The sequence below is a fragment of the Tamandua tetradactyla genome, chromosome 7, assembly GCF_023851605.1.
Source record: "Tamandua tetradactyla isolate mTamTet1 chromosome 7, mTamTet1.pri, whole genome shotgun sequence".
NCBI lineage: Eukaryota > Metazoa > Chordata > Mammalia > Pilosa > Myrmecophagidae > Tamandua > Tamandua tetradactyla.
In genome coordinates, this window is record NC_135333.1 from 125,098,812 (window position 1) to 125,119,043 (window position 20,232).

Consider the following 20,232-nt stretch of genomic DNA (forward strand, 5'->3'; position numbering starts at 1 on the left):
CAGTGTCTGGGAGAACAGACATCAACAGTTGTGCTGCTGCTCCCTTCAGCATAGATTTTTTATGGTGTCCCTAAAATTTATAATTCACTCATTCTATCTTACTTCTTCTGTGCCATAGAGCTAGCTTGATCTGAAATGTTTGGGTATGCTTCTACCCTGGAACTTCCCCACATTACTTCTGTTACATGGATTCCTTTGGAATTGGTGGTTCAAACTTGAGAGTTGCCTGGAAAATGTGGTTCATTTGTTGATGTTTGTACCATGCTTTGAAGACATTCTACAGTGGTCCTGGCCTCACTGAAATTAATAGCACGTGGCCCTATTCCAGTTTTGGATAATAGGGTGTGGGTGGGTAGGCACTGAGGTTTCCTGGACAGCTATAAGGCAGATTTTGACATTCTTATGCCAGAAAGAGGATTTGCAATTGCCTATTTATCCAGAGAGCTCACTCAGTATTACCTTTTTACTTTCCCAGTACTGAAACATTTCTCCCAAGGTAGAATAGTTACTATAACAGACAAACCCCACATACTGAAAAGAACTCCATTTGCTCATACAGATTCTTTATTTGAAAAGTTAGATGTGTTCTGGCACATACAGTCTAGGCTTTTGAATTTTGACCTGGGGTATATGTGAATAACTTCAATGACTTGTGGGTTAAATAGGTTTTGGAAATATTGATCTTAAAACTTAAGACAACCTTAGGCCCTGGCACCAAAATTAGACATTTTAAGCTTAATTGTTTTGTTCTCTCTTAACTTCTCCAGATGCATGCAGTTTTAGTACTTCTTGCTGAGGTTTTTCCCCAGAAGGCCACACACACGCAGAAGTGGGTGGTTAACATTTTAAGTCCTTAACAACTAAGGAATGCAAGGATGACAAAAGCGAAGAACATCCTGTGATTTGCAGACCCTATTGTATCTAAATTAAGTGGCTGAATACTCTGCAGAAATTTGTAGAAAAATTATCTTTCTGATATTGGCACATCTGCTCCCTTCTGTGGTCTTGCAGTAGGCATATCCCTTCATGCCTTAGAAAAGCCCCTTTTCTTTCTTCAGTTGGAGCTGTTTCCAGCCAGGCAGAGCAGCAAATTGCCCTCTTGTGATGCCAAACACAGAAACAAAGTCCTGTTCAGAGAGGTAATTCTAAGAGAGAAAACAGTTTCTGGTTAGACGGAAGACATGGCACCTATTAATGCCAACAGAGGTGGGGAGAGTGGAGGGGACAGGGAATCATAGGTAGATCCTTGAAGGGGGAAGCAGAATGAATTTTTTAGAAAGTCTGTAATTGACTTAAATTATTCTTCAGAAAGGTCTTCAGGTTGTGGAATCCTATCTTGGCCTGTGGAATAAGCTGACTGGATTCACTGTTTTCGTGGTCCCAGTTGGCATCAGTTTCTTGCCGTAAGGACAATAAATGGGTTATGTATTATGTGTCAATTATAGATACTAGATTTGATGGAATGGAGAACTAAACTGAATGATCGTTTTCCTTGTTTTATGCCCTTAGTACCATTTTATCCAGAACTGTTCAAATGAAAGATCAGATGGATCTTTTGGGGAGTTCTCCTAGTATCTATTTTTTTTTTTTTTTTTTAACATGGGCAGGCACCGGGAATCGAACCCAGGTCCTCTGGCATCGCAGGCAAGCATTCCTGCCTGCTGAGCCACCGTGGCCCGCCCATAGTATCTATTTTTGATGTTTAATGAAGGCTTAAGATATGGCCTCTGCTTTCAAGAAGGTTGTGGTCCAGATACTTAAGAATTGGTTAGATAAGGCTGTGGGAAAGTTAGACTCCCTCCCTAAATCAAGTCATTCAAGGAAAAAATAACTGCTGTGAATACATTAATTCATTCAACGAAAATGTAAGGAGGACCTACTATCCTGCCAGGCACTGTTTTAGGTGCTGAGAAGTTGGGAATATGATGCTGTACAGGACAGAGAAGGCCCTTAGTCTTAGGGCTATTACTAGAGGGGGAAATAAGAAAACGAGCAAGTATAAACGAACTGAAGGGATGAAGGAGGCAGTGTTAGATAGGGTCATCAGTGGTCTCCCTGGTGGCGGCAGTGATGCTGAGCCCTAAATGATAGAAAGGTGCTAGTTCTGTGACCATCTGGGAGAAGAGTGTTTTTCACGCAGCCACAGTAATGGGTGTGAAGGCCCAGAGGGTGCAGCGAACATGTTCAAGGGACAGAAAAACAGCTGCTAGCTGAAAGGTAGTAAGTAGAAAGGTATGTGAGACGAAATCAGAAGAGGTGGGCCAAGGCCAGATTGTGTAGGACCCTGGAGGCCATAGAAAAAGATTGTGTTTAATTCTAAGTGCAAAGGGAGTCAGAAGGGTTTTAAACAGGACAGCATGATCTGTTTTAAAAGATCCTTTTTGCTGCTTTGTGGGAAATGGATTGCAGGGACAGGGGTAGGAAGGCTGTCACACTTGTCCATGGTGGCCTGGAGTAGGCTGGCAGCAGAGAAATGGGAGAGGAGGGCCCAGAGGCTACCTGGTGGATTGATATGGGAGGTTAGAAAAAAGGGCCAAGAATGAGCCTGGAATTTTTGGCTTGAGCTACCAGATAGCTCGAATGTTTGTCGAGTGCCTGCAGTGTGGCAGAACTGTCCTAGATCATACCTGAAATGGGTACTTTACTCCTGAAGAGTTCCACTTACATCAGACACAGTTCCTTCAAACACTTACCTCCTTCTTGGCAGGGTTTACATCCTCAGGCAGCTCCTGACTCTGATTTTTCAAAAGCACTTCTATAGGGTAATATTTTGGTTCACTGTCATCAGAATTCAGGGAGAGGGTTGCATTCCTCTTGCCCTAAGCAAGATGAGATAAGAATGTAGACACGGGGCAAAAAAAAACACCAACAACTAGTATTTGTGCAGTTGCAGTTCTGCATGTATATTTCACATTTTGGTTTAAACCACTTCACTAGTAATCATCTTTCATAACAGTAGTCACCAGACCTGATAGCTGTCAGAATCATCTGGGAGTCTAAAAAATTCAGATGTTGGGGCCCTCGGTAGAGCTAACTCAGTAAATCTAAGGTAGGTCCTTAGATTTTTTTTTTTTAAACAGCTCTTTGGGCAGTATAGATGTATAGCCAGTTTGGCATAAATGTTATGCTTAACTCTCAAATATTAGGATTACATGCCTTCTCTAGGCCCTACATTTTCAGACTTTAAATAATTTCAGATTAAAATCATACGTTTCTTAAATTCATTTTAAAGAAACTCCATCAACTGTAGCTTTGGAATTTGAGTTTGCAGAGCATAAAGGACAAAACTGCCAGATGGTTTGAACACCTGGTGCCATGCACACAACCTGATGTTAAAGCTGTTGGATTCCTGGCAAAAGGTTCCACTTCTTTTAGCCTTTAAAATCGGCATAAATGAGCTAAGCTTCTGGGCATCACTGTCAGAAGCTGATAAAAATGTAAATTGGGTCAGAAGCTTATTATTTCTGAAAAATACTGCCAGTAAATTTAATATCTCCTGAAAGCAGAGAGAGTTTAATAATAAAATTAGTTTTCATTTGTACTACCATTTTGTGGGTGGGTGTTTTGAAACCCACAAAACTTTCTAAATTCTGGGAGGTAGTAAAATAAGGAACTTGACTTTGAAACCTGTTTTTCTATTGACTTAAAAATATATATATATAAAGACAACTAGAGTAATACTAAGAAGAACATGATAGGGTTTCATCCATGTGGTATCTGAACTTTTGGTGTTTCTCTTCAGCTCTGGTTGTCTGTGTAACTGTGTAACTTGCTTCTCTGAGCAAACACACTCACAGTAGTGATTCTCATAAGAGTAGCGGCATCTCCCAGCTCTTCTTTTAACTGTTCGTAGGATTTTCCTGCCTGAGAAGAAGAGAGAGAAAACACAAGATGAGGTGCTGCTTTATAGAGGAGGGACATTTCAGGCCTGGTCTGTACCCTCAGGAATAGCAAAAAAGTCAGGGAATCAGAAGGCTTGTAAAGGAAAAGCAAAGATGAAATTTATCCATTTCTCAGCCCATGCAGGGTTGGGAGGTGCTTAAATATAATCTGCATTCTTTATGGGGTCCCTGACCTCCATACAAGAAAAAGAGCCGACTAGGAGTCAGAAAACCTAGTTTCTTCCTATTGACTAAATATGATTTTAGGCAGATAAGTCATTCTCTTAGCTTCCTTGCGTATGAAATGGGAGACACAGTACTTTCCCTGGCTTATGTTACAGGGTGTTTGTGGAGATCGAGAGATTATGTGTTTGGATATACTTTATAGATTATTGTTACTATACACACTGCTTATTCCTGAGACGAGCTATAGATTCAACTGGATTTACTGCTATAATGAATGGGAAAGAGAAAAAAGGTAAAATGGAGAGGGCTGAGTAGGAGTGGAGTAAACGAGGTCCTGGTGTCACTCAACCCTTGAATCAGTACCCCATCTTCCCAGTGAGCTATTAGTTCTGAACTCCCTAGCAGTCAGAGTGTCTTCTCCATTCTCTTTGTTCTTACACTCCACATGTCAAGGTCCCAGGCTAAGAACCAGCCTGTGAATGTGGGAGGCTCAAACCCCTGTTTAACAATCAGGATTGGTGTGTCAGCATCCCGGCCGCTGGGGTGAGTGTGTAGGTACTCCTGAGCTGTAGCAAGGGCTTTCTCTTTCTCTGTGGCATTAGCCTCAGCTCCAATCCACAAGAACACCTGTTGTGGTAGAGATTTAATATTTGTTAATAATGTTTATACCAAGGATTTAAATACTTCACATGCAGACTATCCGATCTTTTCCCTTCAGCAATTCACAGGCCTAATTTGTTCATCAGAGAGAAAGCTTGTCCCAGAATTAGCTTGATATTGGTGAGTTTAATTGCCAGCCATGTGGACCTCCCAAATCTATATCTTCAGTTCTTCATTATTCATTGAAGCTTTTCTAAACTTCAGCTTCTTAACTGCATCTACTTGCAAAGCATCTCCTCTTGGCTGTCTCCAAGCACCTCAATATAGTGTCCCCAAAATGTAATTCTTCCTTTCTAAACTCATTTCTAAGTCTCTGCTCTTGTTGAGTGGCATTCAATCAGTTGCCTAAGACAGAAACCTGGCAGTCATCCTAGATGCCTCCCACTTCCAGTCAGTGACTGGGCCAGCCCACTTGACTTTTTGTGTGTTTGCCAAATCTGTCACTATCCCTGCATCTCTGCATCCCTGCTACACTGTCCTAATGCAGTCCCACAGCAGCTCTTGCTTAACTGGTACAGTAGTCTACTGGCTAGTCTCCAAGGGTACACTGTTCTTTTTTCTCACCTCCATCCCTCCCTCTTAGGACCTTGTCACTCCCCGGCTTAAATTTTAGTGGTTTTCCAGGATAAATTTCAAGCTTCTTGACATAGTTAAGCCCATACTTCTTCAGCTTCATCTCTAGGATACCTTTTAATTCTATGTTCTATGATCATTTGTATAGTTCCCTATTTAATACTTTTTAAATATAATCTTTAACTTCTTAGAGCATTTTTAGGTTTATAGAAAAATTATACAGAAAGTACAGAGCTTTCTCATATATTCCTCCCCACATATAGTTTCCCTATTATTAACATCTTACATTGCATTAGTGTGGTATATTTGGTAAAATCAATAAACCAATATTGGTACATTATTAGTAACCAAAGTCCATAGTTTACTTTAGCATTCACTCTTTGTGTATACAGTTCTGTGGGTTTTGACAAATGTATAATATCATGTATCCATGATTACAGTACCATACAGAATAGTTTCACTGCCCCCAGAATACCTGTGCTGTATCCATTTTTTCCCTTCTATTCAATCCCCCAAATCGTTGGCTCCACTATTCCTTTTACTGTTCCTATGATTTTGCCTGTTTCATAGTGTCACATAGTTGTATATAATGATATTTTATGCCTTGTGCTGTTTCCTATGCCTGGAATACCTTCTCCACCTTTTTTACCTGACTAATGCCTACTCATTCTTTGAGATTCAACTGAGGAGCTGTCTCCTCCAGGAAGTCTTCTATGAGCCTGTAAGATGAATTCCATGCCCTCATTCATGTTCCCATGGCACCTTTGTTCACTTCCATCATACTAAAATGATGTGCTAATGGCCAACTCCCCCATTAGCCTGTGACCTGAAGGCCAGAGCCCTTTACCTCAGTGATACCACACGTAGCACAGTACCTGGCACAAAGGTGGTGCTCAGGGTTTACTGAGACAAATTGAAGAAAATGGGATGTGGAGGAGAAGTTGCCTTGAAGATATCTTTTTCATACCTTCTGTTCCCTAAAAGGCCCAGGTCTTTACTGCCATTGATCCTAAGTGAAAGAAGTGCATAATAGGATGGCATGCTCTTCCCAAAGCAAGGTGGGAAAATTCACAGGATTCTGAATTTAAACAACACTCTATTCTCTCCAATCCTGTAAGAAAAACAACCTCTTCCTTTGGTCACCCTGACAAATGGTTTAACTGATTTGGTGTTGGTTCAGTGCTCCCTGGGATTTATTCTGGGGTGGGGAAACTACACAGAAATAAGCAATATGTATCTTTATCATTTGTTCCAAGTCCTCTGGATATGTGTTACCTGGTCCCAGGTATCCAGCAGCATCACATCACCTGGGTTCAGGTCATCTTGGGTGAAGTCTGTGATCTCAGTGACAATGAACCGACCAGTCTTATTGGAACATTCGAAGAGACGGGGCTGGACATCTAGGATTTCCTGCTGAAGTCTGCAATACAATCAGTTTAGAAGACTGAGCTTCTTAGAAATCATGCTTTTAAAACTGAAACCAAGGACCCAACTTATGCAGTTTACAAGCCTGGGAAGCAGGGGGAGATGAAAAGAAGTGTTCCCATACCTTTTGTCATTGGCATAGGGAGTTTTCCCTCCAAGTAAGTCCCAGAACTCCACTGGCTCCTGACCTTCAGCCACAGTGTCCTCAGTGCCATCACAGAGAAGCCCAGCTAGCTCCTTAGCCATTGCCCGCTCATCCCCGCTAGACCCCTGAGAGTAATGTAAGAAGAATACAGATGCTTAGTTTTACATGGGCAGGTTAATGTACAAAAAGAAGCTTCTGAGACTATTAATAGCTCAGTGTAGCTGGAGATCATCTACCAGGCCACAGTACCTGAGAATGGGGAGAGAGATAGGTTTGTTCTAGTGCTGGGAAAAGAAGAAAGGAAAACAGTGTGATGGCAAGGAACTGAGCTAGATTCTAAAACCCAGAGTGGATGTGCACAAAGTCACCTTTGTTTTGTTTCAGCTTCAATAGGAAACTTAGCACCTATCTTTGATCCTCATTTTTACTTTATTTTTTAAAGAAGAAAGTTTACATTTATTTTTTTAATTGCATACAGTAAAATTCACTCTTCTTGATGTACAGTTCTATGAGTTTTGACAAATGCATAGAATCAAGTTACCATTCTAAGCAGTATAAGAACAATTTCTTCCCCACCCAAAGAATTCCTTCAGCCCTTAGTCTCTAGCAATTGCTGATCTATTCTCCATTATAGTCCTGCCTTTTTCAGAATGTCATGTAAACAGAATCATGCCATCTGTAGCCTTTGAGTCTGGCTTACTTTACTTAGCCTGACGCATTTGTGATTGACCCATATTGTTTGTGTATCAATGATTCTTTCCTTTTTATTGCTAAGTAGGATTCCATTGTATGGATTTTACTACTGTTTATCCATTTGTTTATCCATTCTTCAGTTGGCTCATTTCCAGTTTGTGGTGATTACATATAAGCTGCTATGAACATTTGTGCATGGGTTTTTGTGGGAAGATAGGTTTTTATTTCACTTGTGTAAATACCCAGGAGTGGGATTGCTGGAATGGTAAGTCTGTGTTTAACTTGCTAGGAAACTGCCCAGCCTATTTTCCAAAGGCTATACCATTTTGTATTCTCAGCAGCAATTTGTGAGAGCCCCTGCTGCTCTGTATTCTCATCAGCACCTGATCTTGTGAGTTTTTAAATCCATTCTAATAGATGTATAGTGATAAGCTCACTGTGGTTTTAGTTTGCATTTCCCTAGTGACTAATGATGTTGAATATCTTTTCACATTTAATTCTCTTTTGTAAAACAATCTTAGTACTTTTTAACGCAATTGCAAATTTGAATGGACACAACTATGTTTTTAGTGTTATTGTTTTGTTTTAGTGTCTGTCCTGTTATAGTCCACCAAACTGGTATGGAAAGATTCACTTATCCAGCCTCCAGCTGCTTAGAAGTTGGTGAGGTGTCCCTTGGGTATTGTTAGCAGTGCTATCAGTGAGTTCTAATTGGAAGTGTAAATGTGGAGAATGTTGGTGCTCCCTTTGAAGATCCTTTAGGAAAAAGCCTCCTCTTTTTGAGGACTGGTCTTGCCTACTCTTTAATTCCTTTGGCCTTATTGATAGGAGGGTGGGTGCTGGGCCTGGCTTGGAAGGGCTGTCTGACCACTGGGCCATGCCTCTTACCTTTCCATACCATAGGTAGTGCTCTGTCTGGGTCCGCAGCAGAAAGACATCATTGGAGTTTAGGGAGGAGGTGAAGGCTGGAACCTCCACTGCTTTGGTGTTGTATTTGTCATTTCCTTGAATCTGGAAGAGCCTTACTGGAGGTTTGGGCTCAGCATTTCCCTTCCTGGAAGTCCCGCCCTAGAGAGAAGAAGAAAAGTAGAGTCTGGCTTTAAGGAGCAGCAGATGAGCAGAGCACTCAGCCAGCACTGTAGGGAAGTTGGTTGTGTTTGTCTTTGAGGAGATTCTAAGCTAACTGGGAGAGGTCAAGGTGAGGTGGAGTTATGGTACTAATACGAGCTTTCCCTCTGAGAACTTCATTAGATGCCAGATTCTGACTGGTGATTTACCTACATCAATTCACTGATCCTTGTGATACCTCTAAGAAGTGGGTATTATTAGCCCATAGTACAGATGAGGAAACCAAGGCTTAGAAGAAATCTGGCCTGTAAATTCCAGGATGAGGACTTGACCCCAGAGTTGCAATGTTAAGCACGTGACACTATGTGCTGTCTAGTCCTCCAGCCAAGGCTTCATGGAAGAAATGAGACTTGAGTTTGGTATAATTTGAAAGGGGAGCAGAGAGCCCATTCCTGGATGGGGGCAGCACATGGGAGGCTAATGAAGAGAGCCACCTGACTAGAATGGAAGGTGCAGGTTAGGGAACTGAGGAAAATAATATAACAGAAAAATATGAGTCTGACTTTGAACATTAGGCATTGGTTTGGACTTGAAGTCCTAGGCAGTCAGGATTCACTTGAGTATCTTAAAGAGATTAACTCCCTTTTCTCTCTCTGTCAACCCCAATCCCCGCTCCCCACCCCTCCTCTTCTCTACTGCAGCCCCTCCTAGTCCATTAGCTCTGAGCATTCCCGCTCAGGATATAACGTTATCTGGGGTTCCTTACCTCAAAGACAACCAGCTTCCCTTTGAAGATAGCCATGAAGTGGCGTGGCTCCTTCCCCATGGTGACCCGAACCTCCACAGGGGCACCATCAAACTGCCGGTCCACCTCCACTGCCAGGTATGCTGAGGCTGCCAGCTCATCCTGTGAGGCATGCCGGCCCTGCAGAGGAGAGGGGAATGAGAGGCCCTTTCTACCCCTCACCCCAGCTCAGTGGCCAGTGGAAGAGTAACGATCCAAAGCTGAAAGCCAGCTGCAGGCCTACCTGCCAAATGTACAAGATGTAATGGGGCTTCCCGTTCACCTCATATGTGTAGAGGACCAAATAACAGTCTCCCCCGTAAAAGAAACCATACCACTGATGCTCCACCGGAACCAGCTCCAGGTTTTCAATTCTCCAGACCTGGGCATAGAAGGAAACACAACACTTCAGGGGTGGGCTCTCCTTAGAAGAGGCAGCTACCTAGAGAGAACCAGTTCCTGTTAACAGAGAATCGTAATGAGCTAACATCCACTTGAAGTGACCCTTCCCTCTCTGTCTACCAGTGGTGATGTATCACATTTGCATGTTCTGAATCCTGAGAAGAACTGGATCATCCTGAAGCCCGGTCAGGGGCGTCCCCATCCCAGCTCAGTCTCTGCAGACTGGGAGGTGATTTGAATATGTCCGCCAGGTGAGTTATTGACAGCACGTTTGGAAATCTGCCTTTCAGCTCCCTGAAGAACTGTGGGAAAACACTGCAGACTCAGAATCCTCTCAGAGAATATTTCTGAGGCACCACAGGTGCAAAGGAAAGCCAAGCAAACACAGAGTCACTTGCCCTCTCCTTCATAGCAGGAACAGTCGAGAGAGCCTGTGCTGCCTGCCCTGAGATTTGAATTCCTGGGCTTACCTCAACTTTTCCATTGCCATCATCGACCATTCTTTCCTGGGCAGCTACCTCTGGCTTGGTGTGCAGCAGAGTCACATCAAACTTATCCTGGAAAACCTTAGCTGCCGAAAAAGGTTTGAGAAAAGCCAATTGAGTGAGAATCGTCCATGCCTGCCTTTCTAAAGATTCCCAGCAGTGAGAGGATGATTTGGGGGCAATCTCACCGATTTTGCCAATGCTGAATGTTTTCCCAAGGCCCGTGGTCTGGTCCTTCACTGACCACTTCTGGAACAGCTGCTTGAACATGGCCGACTCGGCACCATCGTTGACGGTCTCCACGTTGGTGCTGCTGGGGTAGTCCTTCATCTTGATGAAGCTCTGCAGAGGGGTGTGTCAGCCAGGGAATGCTCTGAGCCCTTTGCTTGACTGGTGACTGACCCCTCTGAAGCCAGTTGGTAGGCTAACCCCACTGTAAGCGACCCAAACTCTGACACTGGGAACCAAGTTACCTGCCTCGAGGACAGGACTGAGTGCAGCACTTTGGCTGCTCTTCATCAGCATGTAGTGATTATGATTATTATCAATTTTTTTTGCAAGGGCCTCTATGCTGTGTTATTTCAGCATTTATCTACTGTACCGCCTCTGTATCACATTAATTTGCTTATCTATTGCCTTATAAATGTGTCTTGCTTTGTTCACCTGCATGGGCCCATGCTATACCCTAAGCTCCTTGAGCACAGGGCCATTCACCTTGATATGTGCTACCCCCTTCAATAATAACAGCTGCCTTTTATTGAGCAGGTACTGTGTACCAGGTACTGATCTGAGTGCTTTACAAGTGTAAGTGTTATTTAATCCTTATAACATCCTCAGGACATGGGTATTATCACCCCCATTTTAGAGATGAGGAAACATCACTCAGCTGGAAAAGGCAATCTCAGCTTGTCTGTTTGGCTTTGAAGTCCATGTATGTCCCAGCACTGCTATATGCTCCAGCATCTAGTATCATTCTCTGCTTATGTCTGAAGTGTTATTGATAGAATCCTCTGCATATACTGCACATCTGTAGCTCTTACCAGAGCTTTAGACATGGCTGTCTGTTTCTCAACCTTTGTGGCTCCTTTTCCTTTCCACACGTAGATCTTGGCTCCACTTTGGTCCAGGATATAGCAGTCCTGAAGCAGCCAAGGGAAGATGTGGTTACTGCTCAAGACCGTAGAGAAGGCCTGTCCCCAGGGTCTGCCTCTGAAGGCAGGCCTGACTGCCCCGAGCTAAACCCACCCAGGCTCTACTTACACCGTGGTTCAGTAGGTCCTGGACCAGGGGCCTTGTTGCTACTTCTGTGACCACCAGCTGCCCAGCTGAGTCCGAGACACTGGGGAAGGGGAGTAGTTAGCTTGTGCCTTCGCTTTTACAAAGCATCTTGTGGTCGATTTGATTGTTTTCTGGCTTTGTTTTAGTGTGGAGTTTCTGTGTAGAGTTTGACTTCTTATGACAGGCTCAGCTTGAATGCAGGTGGGAATGGGATGGACTCTATTCTCTGGAGGAGACTTTTGTGACTATTTCTCCCAAGCATTATCCTTTTCACAACCCAGGGCATGTGCAGACCAGAGTAAAGAAAGGATCTCTTTAAGAGGCCAGGAAGAGCTGCTGACAAGAATAGAAAGTAGCTTCCTCCTGGATTGGAGGAACCCCAAGGCCCTCCTAGAGCTGCATTTGAAAAGGACTAAGAGGGAAATCAGATGCCTGCACCCAAAATGAGGTGCCAAGCTGAGGTGCCTGGTTTTCTAGGGAACACCTTCCCCTCACCCCAGCAGCAGCCAGAATTAGTACTCACTGATACAACATGATGTTTGATTTCTGTTGCTGATCTATGGCCTCATCAGGGACCGCAGGCTTAATAATGGGGCGTCGGCCAAGGGTATCCTGAAGGACTGTCATCAGCTCTGGGCTGGCCGCCTCTTTGTCTCCCTCGATCACTCCTATTTCAGCCCGGCCCCCTCGCTCCCTGTCCCGAATATCCTTTGCCAGAAGCATAGCCTGCCAAAGGAGCCCAGGGAAGCACCGAGTCACAGACTTGTGGACTTGGCCTGTCTTCAAGACAGATTTTACTCAGAATCTTCAGATTCCAGCTTGAATCTTGGGGAAGGACCAGCATGGAAGGATGAAGGAAAAGGCACCTGAGAGAGTGCAAGCCCCACAGCCAGGCCTGAGGGAGAGGAGAGAGTGTGACAGCGGACATAGCTATACCTTCAGGCGCTCCCCTCTGTTGCTCTCTGGGCCATTCCACTGAATGATGACCTTTCCAAGGTCCAGCAAGAAGACATCGCCACAGTTAAAACTGTCCCAGCTCATTTCCACCTGCAAAGGAGAGGCAGACCTTGTTCAGGAGGATTCCTAGGAGTCGGGTCGGGAGGCCTTGAGCCCGGCATAGACAGTAGGCGGGACTTACCTCAGTGGCCCTGATGTTCCTCTTCCCTTCCACATGCAGCAGCCGCCTCACGTGGTAGGTGTTCGTCTCCACATGCTTCATCCCAGAGGCTGTGCCGCCCTTTCTGTAGCTGAGGAACATCACTCAGTTATTTATTGAGCACCTGCTATGTGGTAGGTTCTGTGAATTGCGCAGACGTGGCCTTTGCCCGTGTAGGAGACAGACGATAAATAGCCAGGTCAGTATAGACCGGTAATTCCTGCTGCAGAACAGTCTTGGTGACTGCCTTTTTTTCAATTATGATAACATACACACAAAATACATTTTCCCCACTTTCAGTGATGTTAATTACATTCATGGTGTGTGCTCCCATTAGCAGCATCCAGGAATTGGTCTTTTGATAAGAGATCGGGGCAGTCGTCTCTGAGGAAATGACATTGGAGCTCAGATCTTAAGATGAGAAGGAACCAACCAGAGGAAGAAGGATCCAGGAAGAAGGAACTTCAGTTGCAAAGACTCTACCATGACAGTGCTTTCCTGTTCTAGAAACTGTCTGAACATCAGTGTGCGGGGGGTGGAGAGGGGCATGAGTGCGGCAGCATCAGAGGCGCAGTGACGCTGTGGCACTAAAGTCAGCCCACGCCAGGAACCAGGGCTCGATGCACCAGCACCTGCTCCCCTCTCCTGGCTCTCACTCAACTGGCCTCCTCACCAGCCGCCCTGCACTCTAAGGGAACGCGGGAAGCAACCCTGGAGAGAGGGGCTTTGTCTTTGGATCCCCTCATGACTCGCTGCAGTGCCCTGTGCCCGGCAGGTCCTTAGTCAGTGCTGTCTGCTGACCTGTGAGGCGCGGGCCTCGGGCCAGCCTCAGAATTCTCACACTCATTGAAATTCCTCTTTTTGTTTTGAATCTCAAGTGCAAAAATTTGAGTTAATGAAGCTCCTCAGTCCATGGAACATTATCATCAATGGTCTTTACAAGCCCTCTCACTTGTTTTAAGTATGTCTGTATTCCTTTTCATCTGCATAACCCACTCCCATTCCTCCCCCCACCAGAGGCAACCATTTCAACACACTAAATGCCTATCTTTTTATTTTCATTCTGGTAATACGTGTCTTGTGGTTTGTGTGCTTACATATATAGATATTTAAACAAATCGGTATTCTGTTATAGATCTCAGCCTGTTTCTTACTTTGTTTACTAAGCACCACGTTTTTAAGATCTGTCCATGTGTTGTGTGTTTATCTAAACCGTTCCTTCTAGCTGCTGCCTGCATAGTACTCCATGGTGTGCGTGGAGTATTTTTCCTATCCAGTCGTCCAGTGGTGGACGCCTGCATTGCATGCAGCTTCCCCCCACTAATGATACTGCTGTGAACATTCTGGCTCATGTGACCTTGTGGACCTGCATGAGGATTTCTTTGTGATATTCCCGCAGAAGTGGGATCTGTCTCTCCCGCAATTGCTGCACAGTCCACATTCCCACCACCTTCCCTTCCACCTGGCCAACAGCTCTCTAAGTGGTGCTAGTCTAACAGGTGGAAGTGATGGCTTCGTTTGGATCTGCATTTCCCTGATTGCTCACTTCACGTGCTTCCTGGCCCTATCGGGTGCCCTCTTCTATATATGTCCTTGCTCTGCGCGTCCCTACTCACATGATGCCCTGCTTGAAGTAGCCACAGAAGGTGTCGGACTCATGGTGCTGGACCTCTCGGTGCTGCACAGGGCTGCCTCCCAGGTAGTCATCCAGCTGGGTGGTGTAGATGGCTGCACAGCTCTGCTCATCCTGGGAGGAGTCCTTCCCGATCCAGTAGTGGATGTCCTGGGAGAAGAGGCTTCCCACTCTCCGGGTCTGGATGTAGCCAAAAAGATTGGGTCAGGGGCTGGCTGGCCTCCCCTTGGCTGCCGGCCCCTTTGGCTGGGGGAGAACAGCAGACAGTGGCCTGGCCAGGCTCGGGGCCTCTCTCCCTCTCTGCAGTGGGTACTAGAACTTCCCTGGCTCCCGTGCAGACTTGCTATGTGGCTCAAGCTCTTGCAGCTCAAATTCTTCCCCACGCTTGGGGAAAGTGGACAGCTTATTGTTTTCAAAATAAGTGGGAACCAATGAGGATCTTTTCAAGACAGGGTTGTGGATTTAACTTATTGCCCCTGAGCTGTGGACCCTTGTGCTTACATAGCCAGCACAGAGCTGACCTATACATCTACGTGACTCTGTCGGCACCGCTCATATTGGGATGTGGTTTCCTCAACTAGAACGAGCAATTTGAAGCCAAGACGGGCCTTGGTTTATCTGGCCTTCCTCCACACCACTTTATTCTGGGCTTGCGCCAGGAGGGAGAAGTGCTGCTCGTGGACTCTCACTGTGATGCAGACTGAGGACCCGGGCCTCCGCCTTCTGACACAAAATGAAAAGCCCTGCCTGTAATGGACAGTGGGAATGGCAGCTCAGCATTGCAACTGTAATTAACGCCACTGAATTGCATATTTGAAAGTCGTTAAAATGGGAAATTTTATGATGCATATATGTTACCACAGTAAAAATTTAAACAAACAAAAACTCCATAGAATCATACAACGCAAAGGGTGAACCCTAATGTATACTATGAACTTTAATTAATAATATAATTATAACACGGTTGGTTCATCTGTTTTAACAAAGTTACCACACTAATGCAAAATGTTAATAAAAGGAAAAACTGTGCCTGGGGACCAGGGGGGTGTATGGGAACTGCTCTTAAAAAAAGAGTCTTAAAAAAAAAGAATTAAGATTCAGACTCACATACATACACCAAGCCCTGCCCTAAGGATGGCCTTTGATAGCCAAGCTGGACCCTGCTCTGCACAGCCAGAGGAAGAATTGGGTGGATACCTTCCTCACTAGCAGGTATCTCAATGGAGCCCAGAAGAGGCGCTCGGGGAGAGGCCCCAGGAGTGGGGGGATGAGCTCACCGACAGGACGACATAGCAGTCCCCTTCATAGAAGTTGCCATGGGCGTTCAGGGGCACCAGGACCAGCTCCATCTTCTGGAAGGACAAGGAGTGTGTATAGGGCTGCATCCCTTCCCTTCCCCCTCCCACGAACCCCTTCTCCTCCCCCTCATTTGGCACAGGTGATGGGGAGAGGTAGAGGATGTCCCACTGGCTCAAAGGGCATGGCAGTCGGGCAGAGGACCAGTGTGGCCGCCCCTCTGGCTTCTGCTGAGCTCCGCCTGCATGGCTGCAGGTCCCAATCCTGGCTCCTGGCCTGATTTCCCCTCTCCCCACCCTCCTCCCTGCTTCTTGCTCTGACTCATCCCACTGTCTTGTGGGTGGCTCTCTGAGATACCGCCTGTGCATCTTCAGCACGCTGTCCCTCCACTCTGAACCCCCCAGTGCTGGCCAAGGCGCATGTAGGAGAGAAAGCCAGGCTTCTGTGGGGCAGTGGGAGGTGAGGAGGGTGGTCGCGTTTGGTGAGTGCCAGCAATGTGCCGAACGTCCCTGATTTGGGGTCTGGGTCGGGGCCCTGATTTGTAACCTGCCTGTACGACTTGTCCATGCAGGGTCATTCACATGGCCTCAGATTTAGATTTTCATCACTATCTCCAAGAGGGGTAAACCTTCAGCTGTATTGTTTGTGGGTTATATGTAAAATGTGCATGTTAAAGATAAAAATGTTCAATACATCACAATTTTTTAAAGTCTGTTTTAGTACCGGTTTGTTTGTAATAAACTAGGAGCTTTAAAGGAATGGAAGTGACACGGGCCCCTTGCAAGCCCTGGGCGACTTGCTGGAGAGCTGTATCTCCTCCTTTCCAATTGAAGATAGTGAAGTGAGGGATCACCTCTGGGTTTTATGCAGTAGCTGCCCAGGTCCAGGCTGTTTCTGGCGAGAGACTACTCAGCTCAGAGACATCCAGAGGGGCTCAGGTCCAGGAGGGAGAAGGGGCAAGCACTGCCCAATCTGTACACTCCCACACACTTTGCAGGGGCCAGTAGAGGAGAGCTTTGTGTCTCTGATGGCAGGAACCAGGAGCTTCCTGAGTGGACCCCACCCACCCCTCCAGAGCATTTACTGGAAGTGCACTCACTGAGAAGATGGCTGGATAAAAGGCAAGCTTATTTTTGCTTTGGAGCATTGATCTCCAGAGCTAAGAGCAATTCCTCTACCTGCCACCCAACTGCTCAGAGCAGCCAGGAGGGGTTAAGGATGGGAAAACTTTGATGCTGCCTCTCACTGTTCCCAAACCACAGGTAGGAGACTGAGGAGGGTAAGAGGGCCCTGATCTAGTGGAGCTGGGCCGCTGGACTCCATCCCCAGAGCCCAGTGATGAGAAATGTGCGCACTTCCAACCCAGCTCACCTCTATTCTCCAGGTGATGAGCCCGGGTTCGTTCCCCACAGCCCCGAAGGCCCCGCTCAGAGACATGGTGCTTGTCTTCCCAGGACTGAAAGAACAAGAGGTGAGATGATGCCTCTCACGGTGAGCACTGATCCAGTTTTTCCCAAGTCATTTCCCAGTCTCCTGTCAGGCATCTGGCCACGTACTCGTGGGGCATCCCCTGCACCATTTCACAAACGTATAGGGGGTAACGCCTTGTTTGCGTTCATATGCCGGGCCTGGCTGGCGCCGGGATCCCAACCCTGAATTGCCTCCCACCAGCCACTTTCCTCATTAAGAGCTCTGGGAATAACCACGATCATTTATTTCATTCACTAAATGAAGCCCTTTGTTGATTCATTTTGCACATAATTATCTCATTTATTTTTCATAAGGTGAGTGTATTTTCTTCATTATACATTGTGGGAAAGTAGAGACCTAGAGATGTTAACTAACTTGTTCCCTAGAATGCAATTCCTATGATTCTAAAACCTGTGCATTTAGCCACTTCTGAGTATTGCAGCTCTTCCTAAATTACTGATTTAAATTCAGTGGTGCACAGTGGGGAAAAGTTTACATCAGAAAAAAATATTCTCAAGCTGTGTTGCCTTCTCTCGTTCTCTCATTTCCTCTACTCCTTTCCACATTCCCTTCTTGCCAAACCTATTCACAATCAAGCTTTTGGTCAGCTCTTCAGGCTTTTACTTTCTGGCCCTGTTTTTTTTTTTTTTTTTAAAGCAAACTATCCTAAGTCTCAAACAGCTCTCTCTGCTTTTTCCATATGACTAATATATCCCTTGTACCTTGCAGAAGAAAAGGGAAAAGAAAATGGCAGGGCTAGATGTGGAACACAGGGTTCAGGGGGGCAGGGGGCACACTCAGCCCCAAGCTGTGGGCACTCTGCGTTCCGCCCCCAGAATCAGCTTCTCTAAGGAAGGGTGGACCTCTGAGAACTCAGGAGATCTCCTGTTCCTTCTAAGTAAGGCAGGGTGGGGAGAGAGGAAGCGGTGAAGGAGCACCACCAGTATTAAACATTTGTGTTTAGGCTGGTAGCACCTACACAGTCATAGTCAGGTAGAGGTTTTATATGATTGAGATGTCTGGTTCCTGCTCTTAAAGAGCTTGCAATCTGATGATAATACGCATTAACAGGTGAATGTTCAATTAGTTTTCCCACGAGACAAAGGAGATAGAGTGGGGTTGATGAACTGTGGCTCAACATAGGGTTAAAATCCATTCAGAAAGGATTTGGTTTGTTTTGCATTTTGGAGCCATCTTTGTGTCTGTTAGGAGGGGCATGTCTGGTCATTCTTTTCTTGAGCCTCAGTAGATGAAGCCGGCTTTGGAGAATGTGCACCATTATCTAATATGGACTCTGGCAAGAAATTAAAAAGCTAAAAACAAATTCCCTCTGTCTACTGCTATAACAGGGCTAAAGCAGAGCGATGATGTGGATCAGCCAGTGTTTTGAGGATTTAATTTGGTAACTCATGCCGCCCCACCCTGTGCCGCTCAGAATTGCCAGGAAATATTTGTTCGGATTTTCTTCAGAATATTTCCCAGATATTCTGGTCATTAAAGACAAATGGCATGACCCAACTAGGGGAAGGATGCAAGGACCTCTGAGAAGGGGAAGCGTTAACCTGGTAAAAGTCAGAACGAATAGTGTTAATTATGAACGTGGATCTCAGAGACCAAAAGCAGGGACGTTTCCCAGCAAGGGAGTGAGGAATCGGGAAGGAGCTCACGGGGCCAGTGAGGATATTCGCCACTCTGCAACACCCAGAAAAGGCCAGTTCCACCTGAGACATCAAAGTCTCCGAAGCTGGGTCTCTTCCTCCCTTCTCCCCAGCTCCTAATTTATTAATTCAATATCCTTCAAGAGGACTGCAGAAACTCCTGGGTGGGGGTGCTGTTTTGAAATCCCAGGTTAAAAGCCAGTGGTCCTTAATTCTCCTATATGTACTCTATAGACAGACCTCAAGGCAGAGGAAGTCCTCTACCATCTTTCTCCAAGGAGTGATAGGGGATAGGGGTCTTCTCCATCTTATCCAGCTTTTGAAAATGTGCCCTATCTACCCAGTGGTCTTTCTAAAAGGCGTTAAAAAGTTGGGAGTTTGCAAAACTGGTCACTAACTCCTGGTTCAACCCTTTAAAAGCCTCACTTCAGAAGGCAAAACCAAGGAACTTTCAATTTTTCTTTTCCTTTCTTTGTTCTACTGACATGCATCCGCAAGCCAAATAAATCTTACCTTTTCTCTCACCCAGTCTTCTCAGTTTTCTGGTGAGTAAGCAGCAGCAGAACTGAAGCACCACCACCCCAAAACTGGAGGTTCCAGGTCCTGCTGCCTCAGCTTAGTAATGGCTGCAGACACTGGGTTATATTTGCTTGTGTTTGCATCTTAACCACATTTTCCTAGCCCTGGCCAATCACGGCCAATCTAGCCCCAGGCTTGACTTATTCAAACCAGAGGGAAAGCTTTATTTGTTCCTATTCAAAACAGCAAAAACAAGAAGAGCAGACTTTTAAAGGCTTCTTTTCACTTCTAACTCCAGCTCCCCGTCCTGATCTAATTGATTTTTTAAAAGTGCATAGCCCATCAATAATGCAGAAAGGAGGGTGGGAGGATATGAAATTTGCCATATTGTAGATATGGATGCATTATGCTGATGACAGGAGAGGCGGGGACTGGAGTTGCCCGCACTGAAGGCCTGGGATGTTCAGGCTGGCAAGAGCCTCCCTGAGAAGCTTCTGGACACTTCTCAGAGGGAGGGAGGGGAAGATGCCTTGTAGAGGGACAAGGAGAGTGTTACTAGGTTATCCTGTTTTGCTCCTTGGGGTCTCCATTAGTTAGACATCAGTTCAATCAGTATGTGAGTGCCTATTTTGTGCCAGAAACCATGCTGGACTCCAGGTTTCTGGACCCCTGATTTGGGGGCATCAGTGAGGGGCACAGAAGAATGAAGACTCAAAGCCCCTTGGGACTTCTGGTTCATCCCCATTTATGTTTGTTAAGCACCTGGATGGTGATGGAGTTGGTCCAAATGGGGCCAAGGAAAGAACTAATGTAGCCCAACTTCTGTAAGCTTGAGCAGAAGCCCAGTGCTGAGTCTGCATCCGGTCTCCCAGCCAGATGCAACAGCATGCCCGCCTGGATGCTCCTGTGTCCCACGGCTG

The 20,232-nt window shown here is 45.7% G+C and overlaps 1 protein-coding gene across 1 annotated transcript; it reads right to left on the reverse strand.

Moving 5' to 3' along the window:
• Positions 1 to 551: 551 nt before the first annotated feature.
• AVIL (advillin) lies at positions 552 to 20,163 on the reverse strand. Its single transcript, XM_077111238.1, has 20 exons — positions 19,307 to 20,163; positions 17,037 to 17,121; positions 15,647 to 15,721; positions 14,353 to 14,549; positions 12,719 to 12,827; positions 12,517 to 12,627; positions 12,104 to 12,306; positions 11,563 to 11,641; positions 11,343 to 11,441; positions 10,491 to 10,644; positions 10,288 to 10,388; positions 9,660 to 9,797; positions 9,398 to 9,556; positions 8,452 to 8,631; positions 6,850 to 6,995; positions 6,576 to 6,720; positions 4,506 to 4,694; positions 3,796 to 3,864; positions 2,694 to 2,819; positions 552 to 1,145 (listed from the first exon to the last, which is right to left on the reverse strand). The coding sequence occupies exons 2-20, from the start codon at positions 17,100 to 17,102 to the stop codon at positions 1,032 to 1,034; spliced, it is 2,460 nt and encodes an 819-aa protein (XP_076967353.1). The 5' UTR covers positions 17,103 to 17,121; positions 19,307 to 20,163; the 3' UTR covers positions 552 to 1,031.
• Positions 20,164 to 20,232: the final 69 nt, after the last annotated feature.

What these genes read in the sequence shown, in the direction of transcription:
- AVIL (XM_077111238.1), bottom strand. Translation starts at nt 17,102, where the DNA reads ATGTCTCTGAGCGGGGCCTTCGGGGCTGTGGGGAACGAACCCGGGCTC. An exon ending in CAGCCATGTCTAAAGCTCTG is followed by an intron (nt 10,645 to 11,342) that starts GTAAGAGCTACA and finishes ACCCCTCTGCAG; the next exon opens with AGCTTCATCAAGATGAAGGA. An exon ending in GGGACCTTGACATGTGGAGT is followed by an intron (nt 3,865 to 4,505) that starts GTAAGAACAAAG and finishes TCTTCTTCTCAG; the next exon opens with GCAGGAAAATCCTACGAACA.